This window comes from Rattus norvegicus, chromosome X (genome assembly GCF_036323735.1).
Source record: "Rattus norvegicus strain BN/NHsdMcwi chromosome X, GRCr8, whole genome shotgun sequence".
Taxonomy (NCBI): domain Eukaryota; kingdom Metazoa; phylum Chordata; class Mammalia; order Rodentia; family Muridae; genus Rattus; species Rattus norvegicus.
The window spans coordinates 135962783-135981956 of record NC_086039.1 but is presented as its reverse complement, the minus strand read 5'-3'; the positions used below and the strand labels follow the sequence as shown (position 1 = coordinate 135981956).

The following is a 19174-nucleotide window of genomic DNA, read 5'->3' as shown; positions in this document are numbered from 1 at the left end:
CATATATAGGCATATATCCCAACAGTGGAGTCAGGAACAAGACATATGCATTCCAGGGGTTCTCTGGCCCACCAGCCTAGTCTAATTGGTGAGCACTTTGTCCTGGGGAAAAAAGCCTCTTGTTTCAAAACGTCAAAATGAATGGCTACTGAGGAATGACTCCCAAGATTGACCTCTGACTGGAAAACACATACGCAGCAAACAAATTTTACAAAAGGAAAAAAACTTTACTAATATAATTTCAAACCCACTCATCAAAATCTCAGGTAACATAAGAGTCAAGGATTTTGAAACTGATCAGGATCATTAAGGTTCTATTTCTAGGTTTCCTTTCTTTCCCTCTTAACACAATGAGGAGGGACTTTAGCATTGTGCCTTAGCCCTTCCTGGATAGTGAGAGGTATGTCATCTTATCCGTGACAGTTTCAGTGCCTGAAAATAGCATGTAATGGCTTGAACAATTTAATGGCATCTCAGAATGTGGCTGAGCTGCCCACAGAGTGATATAGACTGCAGGAGCCATGGATTCAGTAGCCATCCAGCTGTCTGATCACTGGAGGAGAGAGACAGGCCATAAGGGCAAGTTTCAGTGATATACTCACATGCCATCATCTTGAGAGCTAGATATTCATCATTATTATTTATTTCCCAGATCTACATCAGACCTTTATTCCAAAGGATAGGAGCCAGTGTCAAATACCATGGGATCTAATAGTCTGCAGAACCCACTGAAACTTGTAATTTCTCATGAAACAGGAAGGCTATATCATCCGTTCCTTTCTTGCCATAGTCAGTATTGATTTTGTGACATTTACTTCATAAAATCACCTGGGATTCTTTTTGTAGCTTTGGTTTTTACAGTTGAGAACATTCCCTCTAGGTCTTTTGCTGAACTGGATGCTATGAATGCCATCGGCATGAATCTGGGGCCAGGTCAACAACTATCAAGTGGACCTTCTATCTCTAACCTCTAGTCTGTGCATGCAGGAGACACACTCCCTGAGCTGTGGAGGAAGGGAGAGCTTCCACTCCCATCTGTCTTTGTTTGCTGTTTCTCCTGCTGGCCTGAGCATTAATTAAGAGGTCCAGACCCAAGTGCCCAGCATTGCAGCCAATCATTTAGGCTAATTGGGTGTCTCTAATTTAATGGAACTTTTCTCTGGGAGTTAAAAATAGAGCTAACACTCTGGGAGAACATGAAATCTCGTACAATACTGATAAGAATGTAAGATGGCGCATCTGTGGAAGACTTTGGCAGTGTCTCAAGAAGTTAAACACGCTATTTCCATATGATTCGCTGTTCGGCTCTTAGGTACAAATCTAAGAGAGATGAAAACACATGTACGCAACAACTCGTATATGAATCTTCATAGTGCTGTGCATTGTGACTGTGCTAAACAGAAGCAGCCCAAATACTCAGAAGTAGGTGTATGGATAAGTGAAATGTGGTGTCTCCATTTAATGGAATATTGTTCAGTCATAAACAGGATCAGAATTTTGATATGTGCTACAGCATGAGCCAATTTCAAAAGCATTATGATGAATACTGATTTTTAAAGGCTGCATTATATGATTTTGCTTATATGAATCACCTCAGCAGGAAAATCCATATAGACAAAAACATACTTCTGGTTGCCATGCACTGAGGGGTGTAGGGGATGAAATAACTGCTTAATGGGTACAAAATTTCTCTTGAGGTGATGTTTTGGAACTAGATCGAAGTGAATATTCTGCATTCTACACCTTTGATCATTCATCTTAAATTGTGTGGGTTCACCTTAATTTAAAAATACAAACCATGCACAAAGCCCACCTGAACCCTTGACTACTGTCTCCGCTTTGATCGGTTTCTTTCATGAAAGTCTGTGGAATCGGGAACCCAGTTCTGAACTGCAAATGACAAATGAACATAGCATAGTTCAGGAGTCCTCAGGAGTTGTGTCTGGTGGAACTGCATGGTTTCCCATACTCCTAGCTTCACCGTGAAGTCATGGAAGGCATGGCGGACTCAGTCTTGCATACCATGTGCCTGAAGTTTCCTACTCGGTCAGAGACATTCAATAGAGCTTTCAAGGGGGAAGGAGAAGGAGAGAGAACACGAAGGAGGAGAAAATAGAAAGAAAGAAAGAAAGAAAGAAAGAAAGAAAGAAAGAAAGAAAGAAAGAGAGAGAGAGAGAGAAAGAAAGAGAGAAAGAGAAGAGAAGAAAAAAGGAAGAAAGGGGAAAGGAAAATGTCCATTGTATTTCTCTGTCATGTCTGTAATCATAGTGCTAGTTATAATTGTACCACATTATATACTCAGGATAGATATGCGGACTTGATTAGGGAGTGAGGATAGAATTGTAGATGCATTTTATTCCTTAAATTTTTTGGATATGAAATATATTGGTTATGAAAAGGAGGGAAGGAGGGACAGATATGGTTGGTATATAACACAGATGAATCTTGAAAATAATATGCTAATTGGAAAAGGCCATTCATAAAGAACGACTGCTACCATATGAAATATCTCAAGGGGCAAATCCATAGAGCCTAGAACTACATTTTTGGCAGTCAGGGTCTAGGAGAATGAATGTATAGGACAACTAAATATAAAACATCAAGGATTTATTTTGGAAATGATAAAATGTTTTCAATGATGGTTGTACATCTCTGTGAGTATAGTGGAAACCATTAAATCGTATACTTCAAAATAGATGGGTTGAATCTGAAATGAATCTGTAAAACTTACGTATGTCAGAGGAGTAGGGATACATTTTGAATCAAAGGGTGATATGCCCATAGCTTGGAGCGATGACCATCTCAAGTATACATACAAAGGATTTCCTAGAGAAAGGTTGCTTTAAACTGGGCCTCCTTTACAGGAGCAAGTGGTGTGTATTTCCAGATCATTACCCACCTGATAAGGTGGGTCAGAGTAGCTTAAAACCAGAGTGTGAAGGGCAAATGCCAGAAGTTGGATAGTTGGACATTGATTGTAATATATGTCAGTGGGAAACAGACATTTTATTTTCACAAAACCGGCTGCCTGGTGGTTTCTACTTTAACACAGCGCTCCCCAATGTGATGAAGACAAATGAGCAGGCCCAATGATGAACCACGTCTGTAATTAGCAAGTTGTCAGGTCCAAATTCAAATAAGAAATACCCGATTTTCCTTACATTCTTTGGGTATGTGCTCAGAATTTTCCTATCTATCAGACTCTGATATGCTCCTGCAGGGCTATCACGAATGAAGATGGGATTCCTTGTGCCAACATGTGTGGAGACATTCAGGGAGTATCTCTGGATGTAGATGTCATCTATATCCCCTGCTTTTCAGTATGAAGACACTCCCACAGCATCATCCTGGTTAGCTGACAGATTATCTGGATACCATGGTCAACATCTCCTATGCTCTAGGGAGGTGGCCGTAGCAGACTGAGGTGGCACACCAAAACCCATGGTGGGGGTGGGGGGAGACTACAAAGCATTTTACCTGACAGATTCTTCTTAATGGCATCTCTTTTCCTTGAGTTCAAGAGAACAAGGGCCACCAAAGTGTTCTCCAAAGGTTGAGCCAAGGTACCGTCCAAGGCTTCATTGCCTCTGGCTTGCCGAGTAGAGTTCAGGTCCATTACAGTAATTGCAAAAGCGAACCTACAAAAATTTAGCAAGGTGAACCTCCTTTGTAGGAGGAATGTAGGTGAAGAGAAAGGAGGTGGCTTTATACTGTTTGTATGAAAAGCCCTTTAGCCTTTGGGATGAGAGCATCCGGGAAGCTCCCTTCTCTGTGTGTCCACTGAAGGGCAATGGGCAAGGTGCTTCATTTCTTCAAGGCTCAGTTTTTGGCAAGGCAAGAGGATGGGAAAGAGCATTTTACAGTTCCTGTTGGTAAAGAAAGCTTAGCCTTCATTCTGCCCCTCTGACACCAGCTTCCTGTGGCCCCCTTGCCCCTATCCTTCCCTCTTGCAGGGGTTACTAGAAGGTTTTTTTTTTCCTGTTTTGTTTTTTTTTACAAGAAAATAGTGTTTTTTTTTAAAACTCCTAAATGGAAAGTGTAAGGGCTAGGAGAAGGTTTGGGGTCCATGCTTAACTTTCTGACCCTTTATAGATCCCTTTTTTGCTCTGAAGCTATAAATTAAGTTTGGATTTGATGGTCTCTTAAGAATACCTTTCTGTTTCAATAAGTTTTAAACCAAGCGGTGACCAAGTGTCCATGCCATTTCATGCCAATGCCTATTATTTCCCAAGGCATCAACTCATCCTCTTAACCATAGTAAACGCAAAGACCGTTTTAGGATAAAGCACACAGTCTTCTTCCGTCCTCCTCTCTCTGCATCCTTGACCTACGTTTCTGGATTTTGTCTGTCTGCTATAATCATATTTTTGTATTGATAAAAAATATAGAAACAATAGGAAGGAAGAAAGGCAGTGCTTCCCCCTCACTATTCCAGAGAGACCTGTTCTGCCTGCCAATTCATTTTCCCCGAAGGTACCGGGCCCACCCACAGCCACTTGATTTATGTCTAAAGCGCAGCACAGGTCCTGGGAAGATTTACACCAAGTTCTCATCCAGGCCCCTTGTGTTCAAGTGGTTTGCACGCTATCTTGGAATTCAAAATGAAAAATCGTCCCTTGGGAAGCTTGAAGAGAGGCAAACATGGAAGCACTTTGGAGAGTGCTGTTCCCAGCTCTCAGTGGAAGTGTGTTATGCCTAGCTTGATTATATACAGTGACCCTTTCAATATCAGGGCCACATTGAGGCAAGCACAGAGTCTAATGTGCACGGCATAGTATTCGGGACTGGAGGAGTGAACATGTCTGTTCCTGAAGCTTTACTTATTAGCAGTATGACCTTGAGTAAGTTGCATTCTGAGACTCGTCTATCTTCCCTGTGAAATGAGAATGGTGTCTACCTAACAACATTGCAATGCAGGTAAAATCAATTTCAGTTAGAACAACTTAGTGGCTAAGGGGCTTGGGGACAGGCATCCTGTGATTATGGATTTGAATGCAGACTCTACCACTTACTGTGCTACTCAGCTCGATTTTCCTTTTCGCTTTGAATTCTTTTATTTCTAATTGAGTTTATTTATTGTTTGCTTTTTGGTTTGTGTACACATTTCTACATATGGGCATGCACACGGCAAGGTCAGAAGAAAGTTCAAGGTTATTATTCTCACTCAGGTAGGTCCTGGGGTTCAAATTCAGCTTGTCAGACTGGCCAAGCAACTACATTTCCCCCCTGAGATTTTCTTATCTGCACAATAATTTTAGATTATTTTATGGATTAAATAATTCCTGTAATGCATATAGTGTGTGGCATAGAGGAAGCACTCATCATATGTTAGTTAATGGTATGAATGTTATTATTTGCTCATTAAGGGATGGGTCCCAATAATTTTAGAAAACATATTTTTCTAGTCAATTCTGCAAATGTGCCCTGGGTTTGATATTTTGAAGGACAAGAGCACTAACTATTTTTGGTCCTGGTTTTGCCTCATAGTCTACAAAACTGTTACTTGTTCATTCGAAAAATGCTTTCATAGATAGCACATGGAAAATTTAATTAGGAACACTGTACATGATCTAATATTTGTTGGTTTGTTTATTGGATAGCATGATAAAATACCATCATCAAAAGCAACTTACAGAAAGAAATGAGTTCATTTGGGCATATGATCCCAGAGGAAAGTCTGTAAAGGGATGGGAGATATGGTAGCAGGCAGAAAAAAAGGACTTACTGTTTGACAGGTGTGGTGGGTTTGAATGAGAAATGTCTACCCATAGGCTCATGTAGTATACTTGGTCTACGGTTGGTGGTGCTGTTGAGGAGGTTATGAAACCTTTAAATGTTTTTTTTTTTTCTACTTGATGTTGTTTGTTAGCCTTTTCTTTTGGTGGTTATTTTGAGAACAGCCCAGAAATGTTTTGTTTTGCTTTGTTTGGGAGGGGGTTTCACATTGGTGGAAGTACATCTCTGAGGCCACATTTTGAGATTTTATAGTCTCATTTGGTTTCTACAGTTGTTCTCTCTCTTTCCTAAATGTGGACAAAGACATGATCTCTCAGCTCCCAGCTTCTACAGAAGACACGGGCTGGGCAAGTGGAGGCGAGAAGAGCAGTGACCCATCAAAGTCCTTATCACAGCTTCTTTTAAACCATGAAGACTGGCATGTTTCATTTACTCGATCCTATACATTACATCTTGAGAAACATCTGAGCAAGATGATGCAGTTCCAGACCCCTTAAATGAAGAATGTTGGGTGTATTAAGTTGAACAGATATTATATGACTCATGTAGTTTGTGTCTTTTGCTAGGAAGTGAGACCGACAGTTTGAAGTAACCAACGAAGAGGCACTGTAGTTCAGGAACACAGTTGCAGGGCTCTCAATTTTGACTCACCATTCACTTTTCATTTGGGGCCAGCTTGTATGATGTTTCCCATCAGACCCATTGTTCTCACCATAATTTGACTTCATCAGAGACCTAAGCCCCTCTCTCCAACTGAAAAAAAATGGCATAGATCCATTTTGCACCCATGGGTCTGATTCTGTTAGTGACTTCACTGAACAACTCTTGTGCATGATCTCAATCCTTACTTTAGCCCTGGCCAAATGATTCCTTGTTAGGAACCTTGTACAATCCCTGTGGTTAAACATGCTGAATGAATGAAGCAGTTATACTTCTTGTTGGCAGTTTTCCAAACTTTTTGTCTGTGTCAACATAAGATGTTAGGGATACAATCAAGTAGAGCTTTGCATGGTTACTGTAAAAGATACAGTGGAAACCTTTCTGTTCCATTGAACCAGTGCTTAAATAACATGCATTGTGGATCTCCCAGACCCTAAACTTTTAAGCCTGGAAGTAAAATTGGAGGGAAAGACTCCAAATGCTTACTTTAATAATCTTATATAGTATTACATATTGTAAACGACTTTTTTGTGTCTTTCTTAAAATAGACAACAAGTCTGTTACACTCAGGGAAATTTCCAAGGGACTCTTTATTCTTTCTTTTCTGCTGAAAAAGTATACATGTGACCAAATTGAGGAAACATATTTCAAGGTCCCATCATACAACTACCGATTCTGGCATACAGAGAATTCTAAGGCATGTATGAAAATAGTTGCTACATTTCAACTGAAGAGTCAGCTTGAGCTTGCACACGTATTTATACCTTACAGGCATCCTGCATCACGAATGCTAACATTTCTCAGGAAGCAGGACATCAGATTTTCTAAGGTTTGTGGCCCTCCATTTTGTTTTGCTTTGCTTGCTCCATTACAAAACACCCATTTTCTTACATTGGGAAAGACTAAATTGATAAATGGGTGACATAGAAATGCCTCCAGAGGGCCAAGGGCAAATTAAGACCGACACCATTTCCCACCAAAACCTGAGAATTCCTTGGTCCCCAGGTCCTTAATTGGATCATCACTAGAGGGCACTCTTATGATGCCGAAGTGGGAGAATTTTACTAAATTCTGGTGTGTGGGAGTGGGAGTGGGGGGAGGTGAAAGGAGGGTTGGTCTGCAAGGAATGCAGACAACAAAGAGCTGAGAACAGGCTTCTGCCACTGAGGACTGACTGTCAGCAGAGAAGAAAATCCTTATGTGAGAAGGCTGTGCAGTCGTTCTCATCAGATCCATTTTGTTTCTGAAATGTGATTGGTGTTTTCGCAATAAAGAACTCATGTATTTGATATCGTGTTTCCCAAATGAAAAAATAATGGATAGTTGAATGAGTGAAGTAGTCAACTCATAGCAGAAATCAGACTGTGAATGAGAAGTTATCAAAAAAGCATAAAATGTGTCTATACATTAACAACTGGTTGAAATGAAGAATTAAATCTCCCTCTTCTGTAGTTCTTTTTATTCTTTTGCAGTCCTAGCTCTTGTTCTGAAGAGTGGTGTGGATTTGATTCTGTCTGAGAGACGATGCTCTAAGCCAGTGGTTCTCAACCTTCCTAATGCTTTGATCTTTTAAGACAGTTCCTCATGTTGTGCTGACCCCTAACCTTATACTATTTTTGCTATTACTTCGTAACTGTAATTTTGCTACTGTTATGAGTCCTAATGTAAATATCTGATATACAACACTTGGAAAGGGGGATCTCAACCTACAGGTTGAGAACCATTGCTCTAAGGAGGTATACCATGTCTAGTAGATATGGTACGAGTGACATAGTATTAAAAAAAGCCTTGGCTCTGCTACTGCTGTGCTCTGTGGTGAGTCCCTGTCCCCAGAATGATTTCAGCATTCAGAAATGTTGAATGACTTCAATAGTCCCTAAAAGATGTCATCTAGTCCTCAGAGTGTGTTTACATACCCTCATTTCAGGAACAGATCCATCGAGGCTTAAACTAGACTTAGAGCAGTCAAAGTTATGGGAGAACAAGTGCTAGGGGACTCGAATCTAAAATGTCAAAGATGAGTGGTTAGTGCTGAACTAATTTTCTGTATCACTTGGTTATGGCAGCCACTTGTGTTCTGACTCAGACATGATGATAGGCATCTTGAGATAGGTGCTGACTCTGTTACCATTAAAGGTGGTAATAAAAGGACTTGCCACCCCCAAAGAGCTGATGTGTCCATATTAGTCACCTGTTTATGTTTATGGCTCACAACAAATGTAACCTCAGAGATTTAACGTGCCAAGTCATTAGTAGAGTCCCTTAAATTGGCTTAATATGTCCTAGTTAGGTAGTTCCTAGCTTGTGTGCTGACTACTGGAGAAATTCTCAGGCATGGTCATTCAGAGATGCCTGGGGAGCTGGACAAAGATGTCTGGGGATTGGATAAGAAGAGGAGGCTACAGAGGAACAACTTGCATTTCCAGCCCTTGGCATGGGGATCTCTTAGAGAAATTAAGGAGTGATTTTTGTCTAGGTCTCTGTTTATGAGACTTGGGCTTTATATATTTCATGGAAAGTGCCTGCCTGAGCCAAGTTTATCACAGAGTCTTAGAATATTACAGTAAATAGAGACCTTGGTTTAGGCGCCTAGTCAACCATATTACCCAATTAGGAATGGCTTTGCCAAAGTTTTGAGTCAGATACTGACAGTTATGAAATAAGGACCTTAATTAGTGCACTGTAGTCCATGCTGCTTCCTGTTCCCCTGTACTACAGAGTATTTGTTTCCTCTACCTACATCGATTCTAGGGAAGAAGTAACTAGTAGCTATGAACTAAACACATCGCTCTAATTGATCCGTGTTGCATTTCATGTTATTAAGGGGTTATTTAAAAAAAGTCTTAATTGTCAGGGGGTTGAAGTTAAAAAAATCAGTGAACAGTAATTACTATGGTTTTAAAAAGCTCTCTATTCCTACACTATTTTGAAAAAAAAAACAGATTAAAATCCATGTTGGTTGGAAAATGGAGTGACATGAGGGTAAGTTTGGAAACCAACTTGACTGTCTTAGAGAAAAGGAAGGTACTGTGAAAGGAACAATCAAAACAGACTCAGAGGACTTGGCACTTGTGACAAAGGCTGGAACTTGTGAATTAAAAACAGATGATCAAAGTGTACTTAGGGGAGATCTGGATGTTAGTCTTCTCAGGCTACCCGTGAGGGTAACTTGGGGACTTGGTATAGACTGAGAAAGAATGCAGAATGGCTCAACAGTATAGGGCACATCCCTCTACACTATTAGTAAGTGTGGTTGGCTATTGATATATAGGTATTTCGGGGCACTGTTTTTGATTACCTGATTTTATTCCCAGTGAAAGATGGCTCAGTGACAGTGGCTGGAGAGCTATTTCTGTGTCTGCCACAGTCACTATCATTTTGGACTGGTTTCATTTTTAAGATAATTAATTTAATTGTATTTTATATACATTGGTGTGAGAGTGTCAAAGCCCCTGGAACCAGAGTTAAAGACAGTTATGGGTTGCCCTGTGGGTGCTTGGAATTGAACCCAAGTCCTCTGGAAGAGCAGTCAGTGCTGTTAACTGCTGAACCTATTCTCCTATTCTCTTATCTGGTTTTCCTCCTAGATAAAAATAATCCTACATGAAGATTATTGCATGTTGACTCTGATTCTTGTCTTCTGCTACACAATGTCTATGTATAATTTCAACTAATCATGCAAGAAACTTGAGAATGACCCTATATGCAAACTAATTGGCATGCTTACGAATGGCACCAGGTTTCTGCTCTGACTGGATTGGTTTCTCTTCTAACTGGGGCTCACTCATAATACGATATTTTATACATGTTGTGTATTGTTATTAGTACAGACATTATACTTGTCCCATTTGGTAAGTAAAAGAGTCAGAGCAAGTAGTAAATGATAGTACACTGCTAATCTGAATGATTCCTGGACTTCTTTCATGACCCCAAACCTCTGCTAAAACCAACAGTTTAAAGATTAAGGAAAAAAGTGAGTTGTGACAGGACAAGCATCCAAGCCCTTCTTTCTGACTCCCACATCTGTCTACAGTAGTTTGAACAATCTTTAACCTAGGGTTTTGTAGATGTTAGATCTTTTTCTAGTTATAGAGAGCTAATTAACATAATGAATGTGGAAAAGGTTTTGTCATCCTTAATTGCTGTTTGTTTACCATTAACATATACTGCATTTGATCCTCAGAAGCTAAAGGAAGCTTTTAGTATGAAATAGAAAAAGAAGTGTACTGAGTTAGTTGACTGGTAATCTACTAGATCAGAGCAAGATGACACTGGAAAAATATGCATTCAAAGGCACATTAGTGAGGAAAAGAGAGAGAGAAGGAAGGGAGGGAGTGAAGGAGATAGGGAGAGAAACAGAGACAATGACACGAGAGACAGACCAAATGGACCACTTACTTGGTAACCATTTTCTTGGAAGCTCCAGAGCCATGGTAAGCAATTGCTTCCTACAAATCTGCAATCAGACCAAATGTTGGCATAGGAAGAAATTGAAGTATCTTTCACCAAATTGGAGCATCCTTTATTTGAGATTGTGTGACTATAAAAGTCTCTGCAAACACACTGTTGTCACCTCATCCCACACTCTTGTCATATATACCATGTATATGAAGAGAAAGAAAAATTGGAATGGAAAAATGTTGGTCAGTCAGTTGTTGACTTTAGATGCTTTCCCAATTTTTGATGTAAATTTTCCACCATAAAGAACCAACCACTTTGTATACTTTGTATTAAATAAATAGAGCTGTTTCCCCAGAGAAAATAATGGTCAGCCATATTTCCATTTGAACCCTGTTTTTTTTTTTTTTTTTATTAACTTGAGTATTTCTTATATACATTTCGAGTGTTATTCCCTTTCCCGGTTTCCGGGCAAACATCCCCCTCCCCCCTCCCCTTCCTTATGGGTGTTCCCCTCCCAACCCTCCCCCCATTGCCGCCCTCCCCCCACCAGTCTAGTTCACTGGGGGTTCAGTCTTAGCAGGACCCAGGGCTTCCCCTTCCACTGGTGCTCTTACTAGGATATTCATTGCTACCTATGGGGTCAGAGTCCAGGGTCAGTCCATGTATAGTATTTAGGTAGTGGCTTAGTTCCTGGAAGCTCTGGTTGCTTGGCATTGTTGTACTTTTGGGGTCTCGAGCCCCTTCAAGCTCTTCCAGTTCTTTCTCTGATTCCTTCAACGGGGAACCTATTCTCAGTTCAGTGGTTTGCTGCTGGCATTCGCCTCTGTATTTGCTGTATTTTGGCTGTGTCTCTCAGGAGCGATCTACATCCGGCTCCTGTCGGTCTGCACTTCTTTGCTTCATCCATCTTGTCTAATTGGGTGGCTGTATATGTATGGGCCACATGTGGGGCAGGCTCTGAATGGGTGTTCCTTCAGTCTCTGTTTTAATCTTTGCCTCTCCCTTCCCTGCCAAGGGTATTCTTTTTCCTCATATAAAGAAGGAGTGAAGCATTCACATTTTGATCATCCGTCTTGAGTTTCCTTTGTTCTAGGCATCTAGGGTAATTCAAGCATTTGGGCTAATAGCCACTTATCAATGAGTGCATACCATGTATGTCTTTCTGTGATTGGGTTAGCTCACTCAGGATGATATTTTCCAGTTCCAACCATTTGCCTACGAATTTCATAAACTAGTTGTTTTTGATAGCTGAGTAATATTCCATTGTGTAGATGTACATTTTCTGTATCCATTCCTCTGTTGAAGGGCATCTGGGTTCTTTCCAGTTTCTGGCTATTATAAATAAGGCTGCAATGAACATAGTGGAGCACGTGTCTCTTTTATATGTTGAGGCATCTTTTGGGTATATACCCAAGAGAGGTATAGCTGGATCCTCAGGCAGTTCAATGTCCAATTTTCTGAGGAACCTCCAGACTGATTTCCAGAATGGTTGTACCAGTCTGCAATCCCACCAACAATGGAGGAGTGTTCCTCTTTCTCCACATCCTCGCCAGCATCTGCTGTCACCTGAGTTTTTGATCTTAGCCATTCTCACTGGTGTGAGGTGAATTCTCAGGGTTGTTTTGATTTGCATTTCCCTTATGACTAAAGATGTTGAACATTTCTTTAGGTGTTTCTCAGCCATTCGGCATTCCTCAGCTGTGAATTCTTTGTTTAGCTCTGAACCCCATTTTTTAATAGGGTTATTTGTTTCCCTGCGGTCTAACTTCTTGAGTTCTTTGTATATTTTGGATATAAGGCCTCTATCTGTTGTAGGATTGGTAAAGATCTTTTCCCAATCTGTTGGTTGCCGTTTTGTCCTAACCACAGTGTCCTTTGCCTTACAGAAGCTTTGCAGTTTTATGAGATCCCATTTGTCGATTCTTGATCTTAGAGCGTAAGCCATTGGTGTTTTGTTCAGGAAATTTTTTCCAGTGCCCATGTGTTCCAGATGCTTCCCTAGTTTTTCTTCTATTAGTTTGAGTGTTTCTGGTTTGATGTGGAGGTCCTTGATCCACTTGGACTTAAGCTTTGTACAGGGTGATAAGCATGGATCGATCTGCATTCTTCTACATGTTGCCCTCCAGTTGAACCAGCACCATTTGCTGAAAATGCTATCTTTTTTCCATTGGATGGTTTTGGCTCCTTTGTCAAAAATCAAGTGACCATAGGTGTGTGGGTTCATTTCTGGGTCTTCAATTCTATTCCATTGGTCTATCTGTCTGTCTCTGTACCAATACCATGCAGTTTTTATCACTATTGCTCTGTAATACTGTTTGAGTTCAGGGATAGTGATTCCCCCTGAAGTCCTTTTATTGTTGAGGATAGCTTTAGCTATCCTGGGTTTTTTGTTATTCCAGATGAATTTGCAAATTGTTCTGTCTAACTCTTTGAAGAATTGGATTGGTATTTTGATGGGGATTGCATTGAATCTGTAGATTGCTTTTGGTAAAATGGCCATTTTTACTATATTAATCCTGCCAATCCATGAGCATGGGAGATCTTTCCATCTTCTGAGGTCTTCTTCAATTTCTTTCCTCAGTGTCTTGAAGTTCTTATTGTACAGATCTTTTACTTGCTTGGTTAAAGTCACACCGAGGTACTTTATATTATTTGTGAACCCTGTTGTTTTGACCATGTCTCATTTGCTTGTGAATGCAGGAATGCTGGTCTCTCTGAACTACCAGGTTGTATTGAGAAAAAGACTAGATTAACACAGTTCCAAAATGGAATGTAGAGAGATGTTAGGCTTGGAAATGGGGTGCTTTAAAGACCAGCTTGTTGAACTATTTCATCTCCAGAAAGACAGTGGAAAAGATTATTGCCCAAGATTAAGTGAGTCATTGGGGAAATTGGAGCCAGAAACTTGGAATCCTGATTCCTGGGCAAGATCTATATTTTTATTCAATTTTGGTTTTCTTAAGGTCTTGATTTGGGTCTTAATATCAAAGTGAATTACTCTATTTTTTTCTGAAGCCCCAAGCACCAACCCTAGTAATGTAAATACCAAAGGTAGGTGCCATAGTCTGAGGCTCCTGGTTCACAGGAAGTGCTATCTGAAGTCATTTTCCTCAGTGATATAGGCCCTTCTATGTGTCCAGTGAAATAGCCTCCATCATTCATTGCTGTGCAATCTACCCTAATTAAACTGAGTGTATCACAACAAATGACCATAGAGTAAAAATTATCATAACTTGGTCAAAGGGGTGCAACAGGAGGGGGAAGAATCTAATAAAAGTGCATTGTATATATGTATGAGACTGTTGCAAAGAAAAGGTGAATTCCTCTTTAGAATTTCAAAATCTCAAGCACTCCCACCTTCTGGCATTCCAGTGATGTGTGCATTGCCTGAAGTTCTATCTTTTGCTTTCACTACTAACTTTTAGACATTTTTAGATAGCTGCTGACTTTTTCGGGTTGATCCCATCTTCTAGATCTTAGCACTGCATTTATCCAGGTCCTAGACTGGATAAGCAGGATTCCTTTGTCTTTCCAGGTCTGCTGTTTTCCCAGAATGGGGCTTGCTGAGGACTAATGAGTTTAATCTCAGCATGTCACCTGGGCCACTGCTTAGAGAAAACAATAACTGCCAATGAGAAAAGCTCTATTAAGATGTGGAACTGACCTATTTACTTCTTTTCATAGTTTTTTAAATTCACATTACATCCCAATTGTAGCCCCTTCTCTCCCCTCCCAGTCCCACCCTTACAAATCCCTCTTCCTCCTTCTCCATTCCTCAAGGAAGGGGAAGTGCCCCCTGTGAACCACTGCACCCTGGGACATCTACTTCCAGCCAGACTAAACACCTCCTCTCCCACTGAGAACTGACCTGTTATTGACAGGCCTTGTTTTCCCAACCTTTCTAAAAGCACTGGAGGGTCATGGGACACCAGGAAAGAACCCTAAGTAATGGTCTTTGGAGAGGACTTTTAAGGAAAATAGACCATACATTTATAGTGTTCCTTCTAATCAGAAAGCCGTTTCTTCTACTACAAATGTCAACTGTGATGCCATTGGGTATGTTCTCCATACCTAAAGGAAAGAATAAATAAAACCAGGGGAAATACTTTCACATATGGTATATTTCTGGAGAATGCTTATTTCAAGCAGATGGGCCCACAAAATATCTACAGAATTGCAGACTTTGCAGAAAGGAAGGATTTTGTTTGTTTGTTTGTTTTACCCACTGTTATATCCTATAGAAATTCCTGGCATATGTTGGATAATAAATGTAGTTTGAATCACTCTTCATGATTAAAGGATCTTTTTAAAGGATTTCATTTGAGAACCATTCCGAAGGGAGAGTGTGTGTAAAATAAGTTTTAAAATTGATTCATTTTCTTCTAATCAGCCTCTCTCTCTCTCTCTCTCTCTCTCTCTCTCTCTCTCTCTCTCTCTCTCTCTCTCATTTATATGTACCTTTCCCCCATGGCACTTACTCACCTGCAATGACCGTCCATGCTTTTGATTGATGTCCCTGTAACATCTCTGTGGCTCATCGCTGAATACTGCACCCCTGGCCATCTGGACACTCAGGTAAGGCAATGAGCTCTTTAAAATCTTCTCCGTGAAATCACTGGGAAATGGTAACAAGCAGGAGGGAAGCTTGCCTAGAAGTAAAATGTGATACTCTCAAGAGATAACAGCTCCCTGATTGAAGTTAAATTTAACCCAGCCCCAATACAGATCAATAATGGAAATATTTACATCATTTGAGGATTTCCATTAGGAGAGAATAATAAAAATTATGGGTTTAGACACTACTGTACATTTTACTTTGGAAATTCTTGGACCTAACAAAAACCAAAAACCAACACATGATATATTTTCATTTTAAAAGTGTTCCGTTATTGCTGCTTTTGTAAGGGCTTTTCATTTGTTTGTTTGTTTGTTTTTTCATCCAAAATTGTATTTACTTTTGTTTACTAGGCCAAGTGTGGTGCAAGGCTATCTTCGTTGTGTAAGGATGTTATGTCATGGGCCAGATTAGTATGCTCTAAATTTCTTCTCTGTTGTAGCTGGAGTAAAAGAGAATACATCGGACTTTGAATATCAAGTCAATTCATGGAGGTGTTTTGTTTAAAGATTTAGTGTCGGAACTTACCAGGCATATCATGTTGGTTTCTTAGAACACTTGTTTCCCCAGAAGTGTTAACAACTGAGAAGCAGGAAAGTGAGGTATAACTGCACCAAGGACTCAAGAATTTTAGAAAAAAATACTGTTCCCCAAGTGATGATGTGAGCTACTGGCTATGCTATTAAGATAGTCTTAACTCACCCTAGAAGCCTGAACATATTGTTGATGTAATGAGGCACTTCTCCCATAACAACGTACAGGTCCTTATAACTTTTTGTATGCACGAGGAAGTGTACAAATTTGTGGTGCCCCTTGTTGTGGTGTAGTTAAAATGAGAAATCTAACTCAGTCTCCAACTGACCTGGCACAACTTCAGAGACAGAAGCTACTCAGATGAGAAGTTAACTAAGATGGCCCAGTTGTCAAGGAGCTTGAGATCAAGCCTAAGAGGCTGAGTTCAATCCTGTAATCCTACGTGGTAGAAGGAGAGGACCAACTTTGCAAATTGTCCTCTGACTGTTTTACACATGTCATGGCACATACACACACACACACACACACACACACACACACACCCCAGCACACACACACATGCACGCACACACATACCCACCTAAACATTCAGATAAAAGGAAAGAAAACCTAAAAGAAATTCACACTGAAGAGTTACTGTATTATGAGGAAGATCTAAGCAAGTTTTATAAATGGAGAGATATACTGTTTACTTTGATGGATAGCTTGTGTTTGGGTGGTAGACACTACAGTAAGGGGTTATTTATCACTGTGTGTGCACGCGCGAGTGCATGTGCATACACACAAATGCTCTGAATTTTCATCTTATTGAAGAGTGCGAGCAAAGGCTAAAAGTTCTTTTCATTTCTTTTATATGTGTTCATACATTCCAAATGATGTGAAAAATCTCTCCTAAGTTCTTTCATTGAAGAATTTCCATTTCATCCATGCTCCAGGGTTAGGTTTGGTCTGGGTTTGGGTTTCTTGGCTTTTCTCTTTGCTTAGTTTGCTACTGCCCCTTGAGAAACAGAATGGAGTTAATCTGAGTGATAGACACATCATTCCCTACCCACAGCAATCCAGAGGTTGGTTCTCCATGCTGCCCTTCTCCTTTTAACCTTGTGATTTGGAATGTCCCCACTTAGTGCAGGTGAACTAATAGGGAACAAAATGGGAAAGCCACAGATGAATTATTTCCTTTCAGTTTGGGAAACTGTAAAAATACGATAACTTGATAAACTTTCTGTTGGCAAGCTCTTGCTACTGGTTTTACTGTTCCTTTAACAGGTGGAGGATTTTTCAGATTCTAGATGCAGCAAGGTAAGCAACAATGTATTTCTAGTTTAACAAATCCCAAGGAAGCAAAAAGAAAACAAAGAAAAGTAGCCTCTGTAATAACCAGCCAGTTTAATTTCCATACAAACTAGTAGTTTTTTCTCATAGATACTCAACTTGAGTTGAAAGTAGCATGTAGTCTCAGTCTAAGGGCAGAACTAATCTGGAAGTGAGATGAAGGTTTAGCTTTGAACTCCAGAGAGTTAGCTGAAATCGGATGACAGAGTAGATTGTATAGGGAAGAGGATCTGAACCACCAACAAAGTCTCTCAGTGCTGCAGGAGTGCTGCCTGCTCCTAGGGTGATGGTGGTATTCAGAACAATTGCACCAGCATTTCCTTAACAGGAAATTAGGTATGTGGCCATGTCTTTTTTTTAAGTGTGCAAATACGTGGACGTGCAAGGTAGAGTGACCCCATTGGCAGTAGGCCTTTGTCACATGCATGATGCTGGAGCACAAATTTAGCCAAACATAAGAAAGTTGCATTCTTAGAAAGAAAGAAAGAAAGAAAGAAAGAGAGAGAGAGAGAGAGAGAGAGAGAGAGAGAGAGAGAGGAAGGAAGGAAGGAAGGAAGGAAGGAAGGAAGGAAGGAAGGAAGAAAGTTGCATTCTATGTGGAAAAGTGAACATTGAAAATGCTCCGAGAAAGCACCCACTGTTGCCATGGGTTGTATCACATTGTCACCAGTGCTGACGAGGCTAATGAGACTTTTTTTTAAAATAGCATGCTCTATTTCTATGACACATTTTCTTCTAAAATTGTGTTGTTCACCAGTTTTGTATTTGACTTATTATGTGGTTTGTTTTTTTTTTTTTTTGGTCCAGAAATATTTACCAATGCTTCTGTTTTCTCTTCCTATGCGTCTATGCCTCTCCCTCACCAAATAAATCAGAGAATAGAAAGGTAATGAGTTTGCCATTCCTCCATGAGGTCAGGCTCTTATAAAAATAGATTAAATGGAGTCACCGTAAGATGCCCAATTTCGTTTCCAGGAGCCGAGATTCCATATTCATCCTAATACCTTTCAGACTATTTGACAACTGAGAAAAGTCACTGCTTAATGTTATAGTCCATTTGTAATTCATTAAAATACATGGTATAGACAGACACCAACACTTAGTCACACATTACTATGGGAGTATTTTTAAAAATCATAGCCTGGATACATGTCTTTGTGGCAAGAATATTACATGTTGTTACTGTCCAGAGCAGTGACTTTGAGCGTGTACCATTCCCACTATAAGCTTTGATTTACTCTGGGGTGAATAAAATTGGGTGGATGATTATTATCAGAATGGTCAATAAAAGAGATTATTTTCCCTATAGTTACTTTCACAGAAGTGTTGATAGATTTATTTCCTTTCTGCTTTAACACCGTTCTGACACACTGTTATTTTTACTATGGTGTTGCTCAGTTGGAAGCTGGAGTTGTCAGGGCAACCTTATACAGTCTTAGTGAGGAAGAAAAGGGGGTGCAGGTGGTGAGGCGGGAAAGGAACAGCTTTGGTAAATATTGATGGGGCCATTTCTGGTGGACAGAATGAATGCTTATGAAAGCTGCTTGCAGGGCTTGCATATTTTTTTAACCACTGGTAAAATAAAGCAATGATTCATTTGGTAATCCTCATTGTATATGCAGTTTCATAAATGTACAAGATTATGATTATCTCTGCCTCGTAATTAACAATTTGCCTAAGTGCTTGCTATTATTTAGCTGTCTGAATGGATTTTTGTAATCCAGAGGAAGAAGGGAACAATCAGAGCAAGCCACCCCGAATGCCTAGTATTATTGCTATACACATGCCCAATTAGCAACGATCCTAATTGCTTTAGACCAGAACCTCATTTGGTTTTCTATAGACAGCAAAACATTAATTGCTCAAGTTTTTGTCAGTCATTCCCTTGCACTCTGT

At 40.1% G+C, this 19174-nt stretch overlaps 1 protein-coding gene and 1 pseudogene across 8 annotated transcripts in view; one reads left to right on the top strand and one right to left on the bottom strand.

The window, feature by feature from the left end:
• The window catches only part of Mrpl30-ps3 (mitochondrial ribosomal protein L30, pseudogene 3), a 65634-nt pseudogene extending 62018 nt beyond the window's left edge, over positions 1 to 3616 (bottom strand).
• The window catches only part of Hs6st2 (heparan sulfate 6-O-sulfotransferase 2), a 295165-nt gene that overhangs the window by 200432 nt on the left and 75559 nt on the right, over positions 1 to 19174 (top strand). For 4 of the 8 annotated variants that reach the window (XM_017601971.3, XM_017601972.3, XM_017601973.3 and 1 more), the window contains exon 3: positions 17213 to 17245. The exons of the other annotated variants lie outside the window; for them this stretch is intronic. In XM_017601971.3, the coding sequence (XP_017457460.1) occupies positions 17213 to 17245 (33 nt within the window). The remainder of the gene's footprint in view (positions 1 to 17212; positions 17246 to 19174) is intronic. 8 annotated transcript variants of the gene reach the window in all.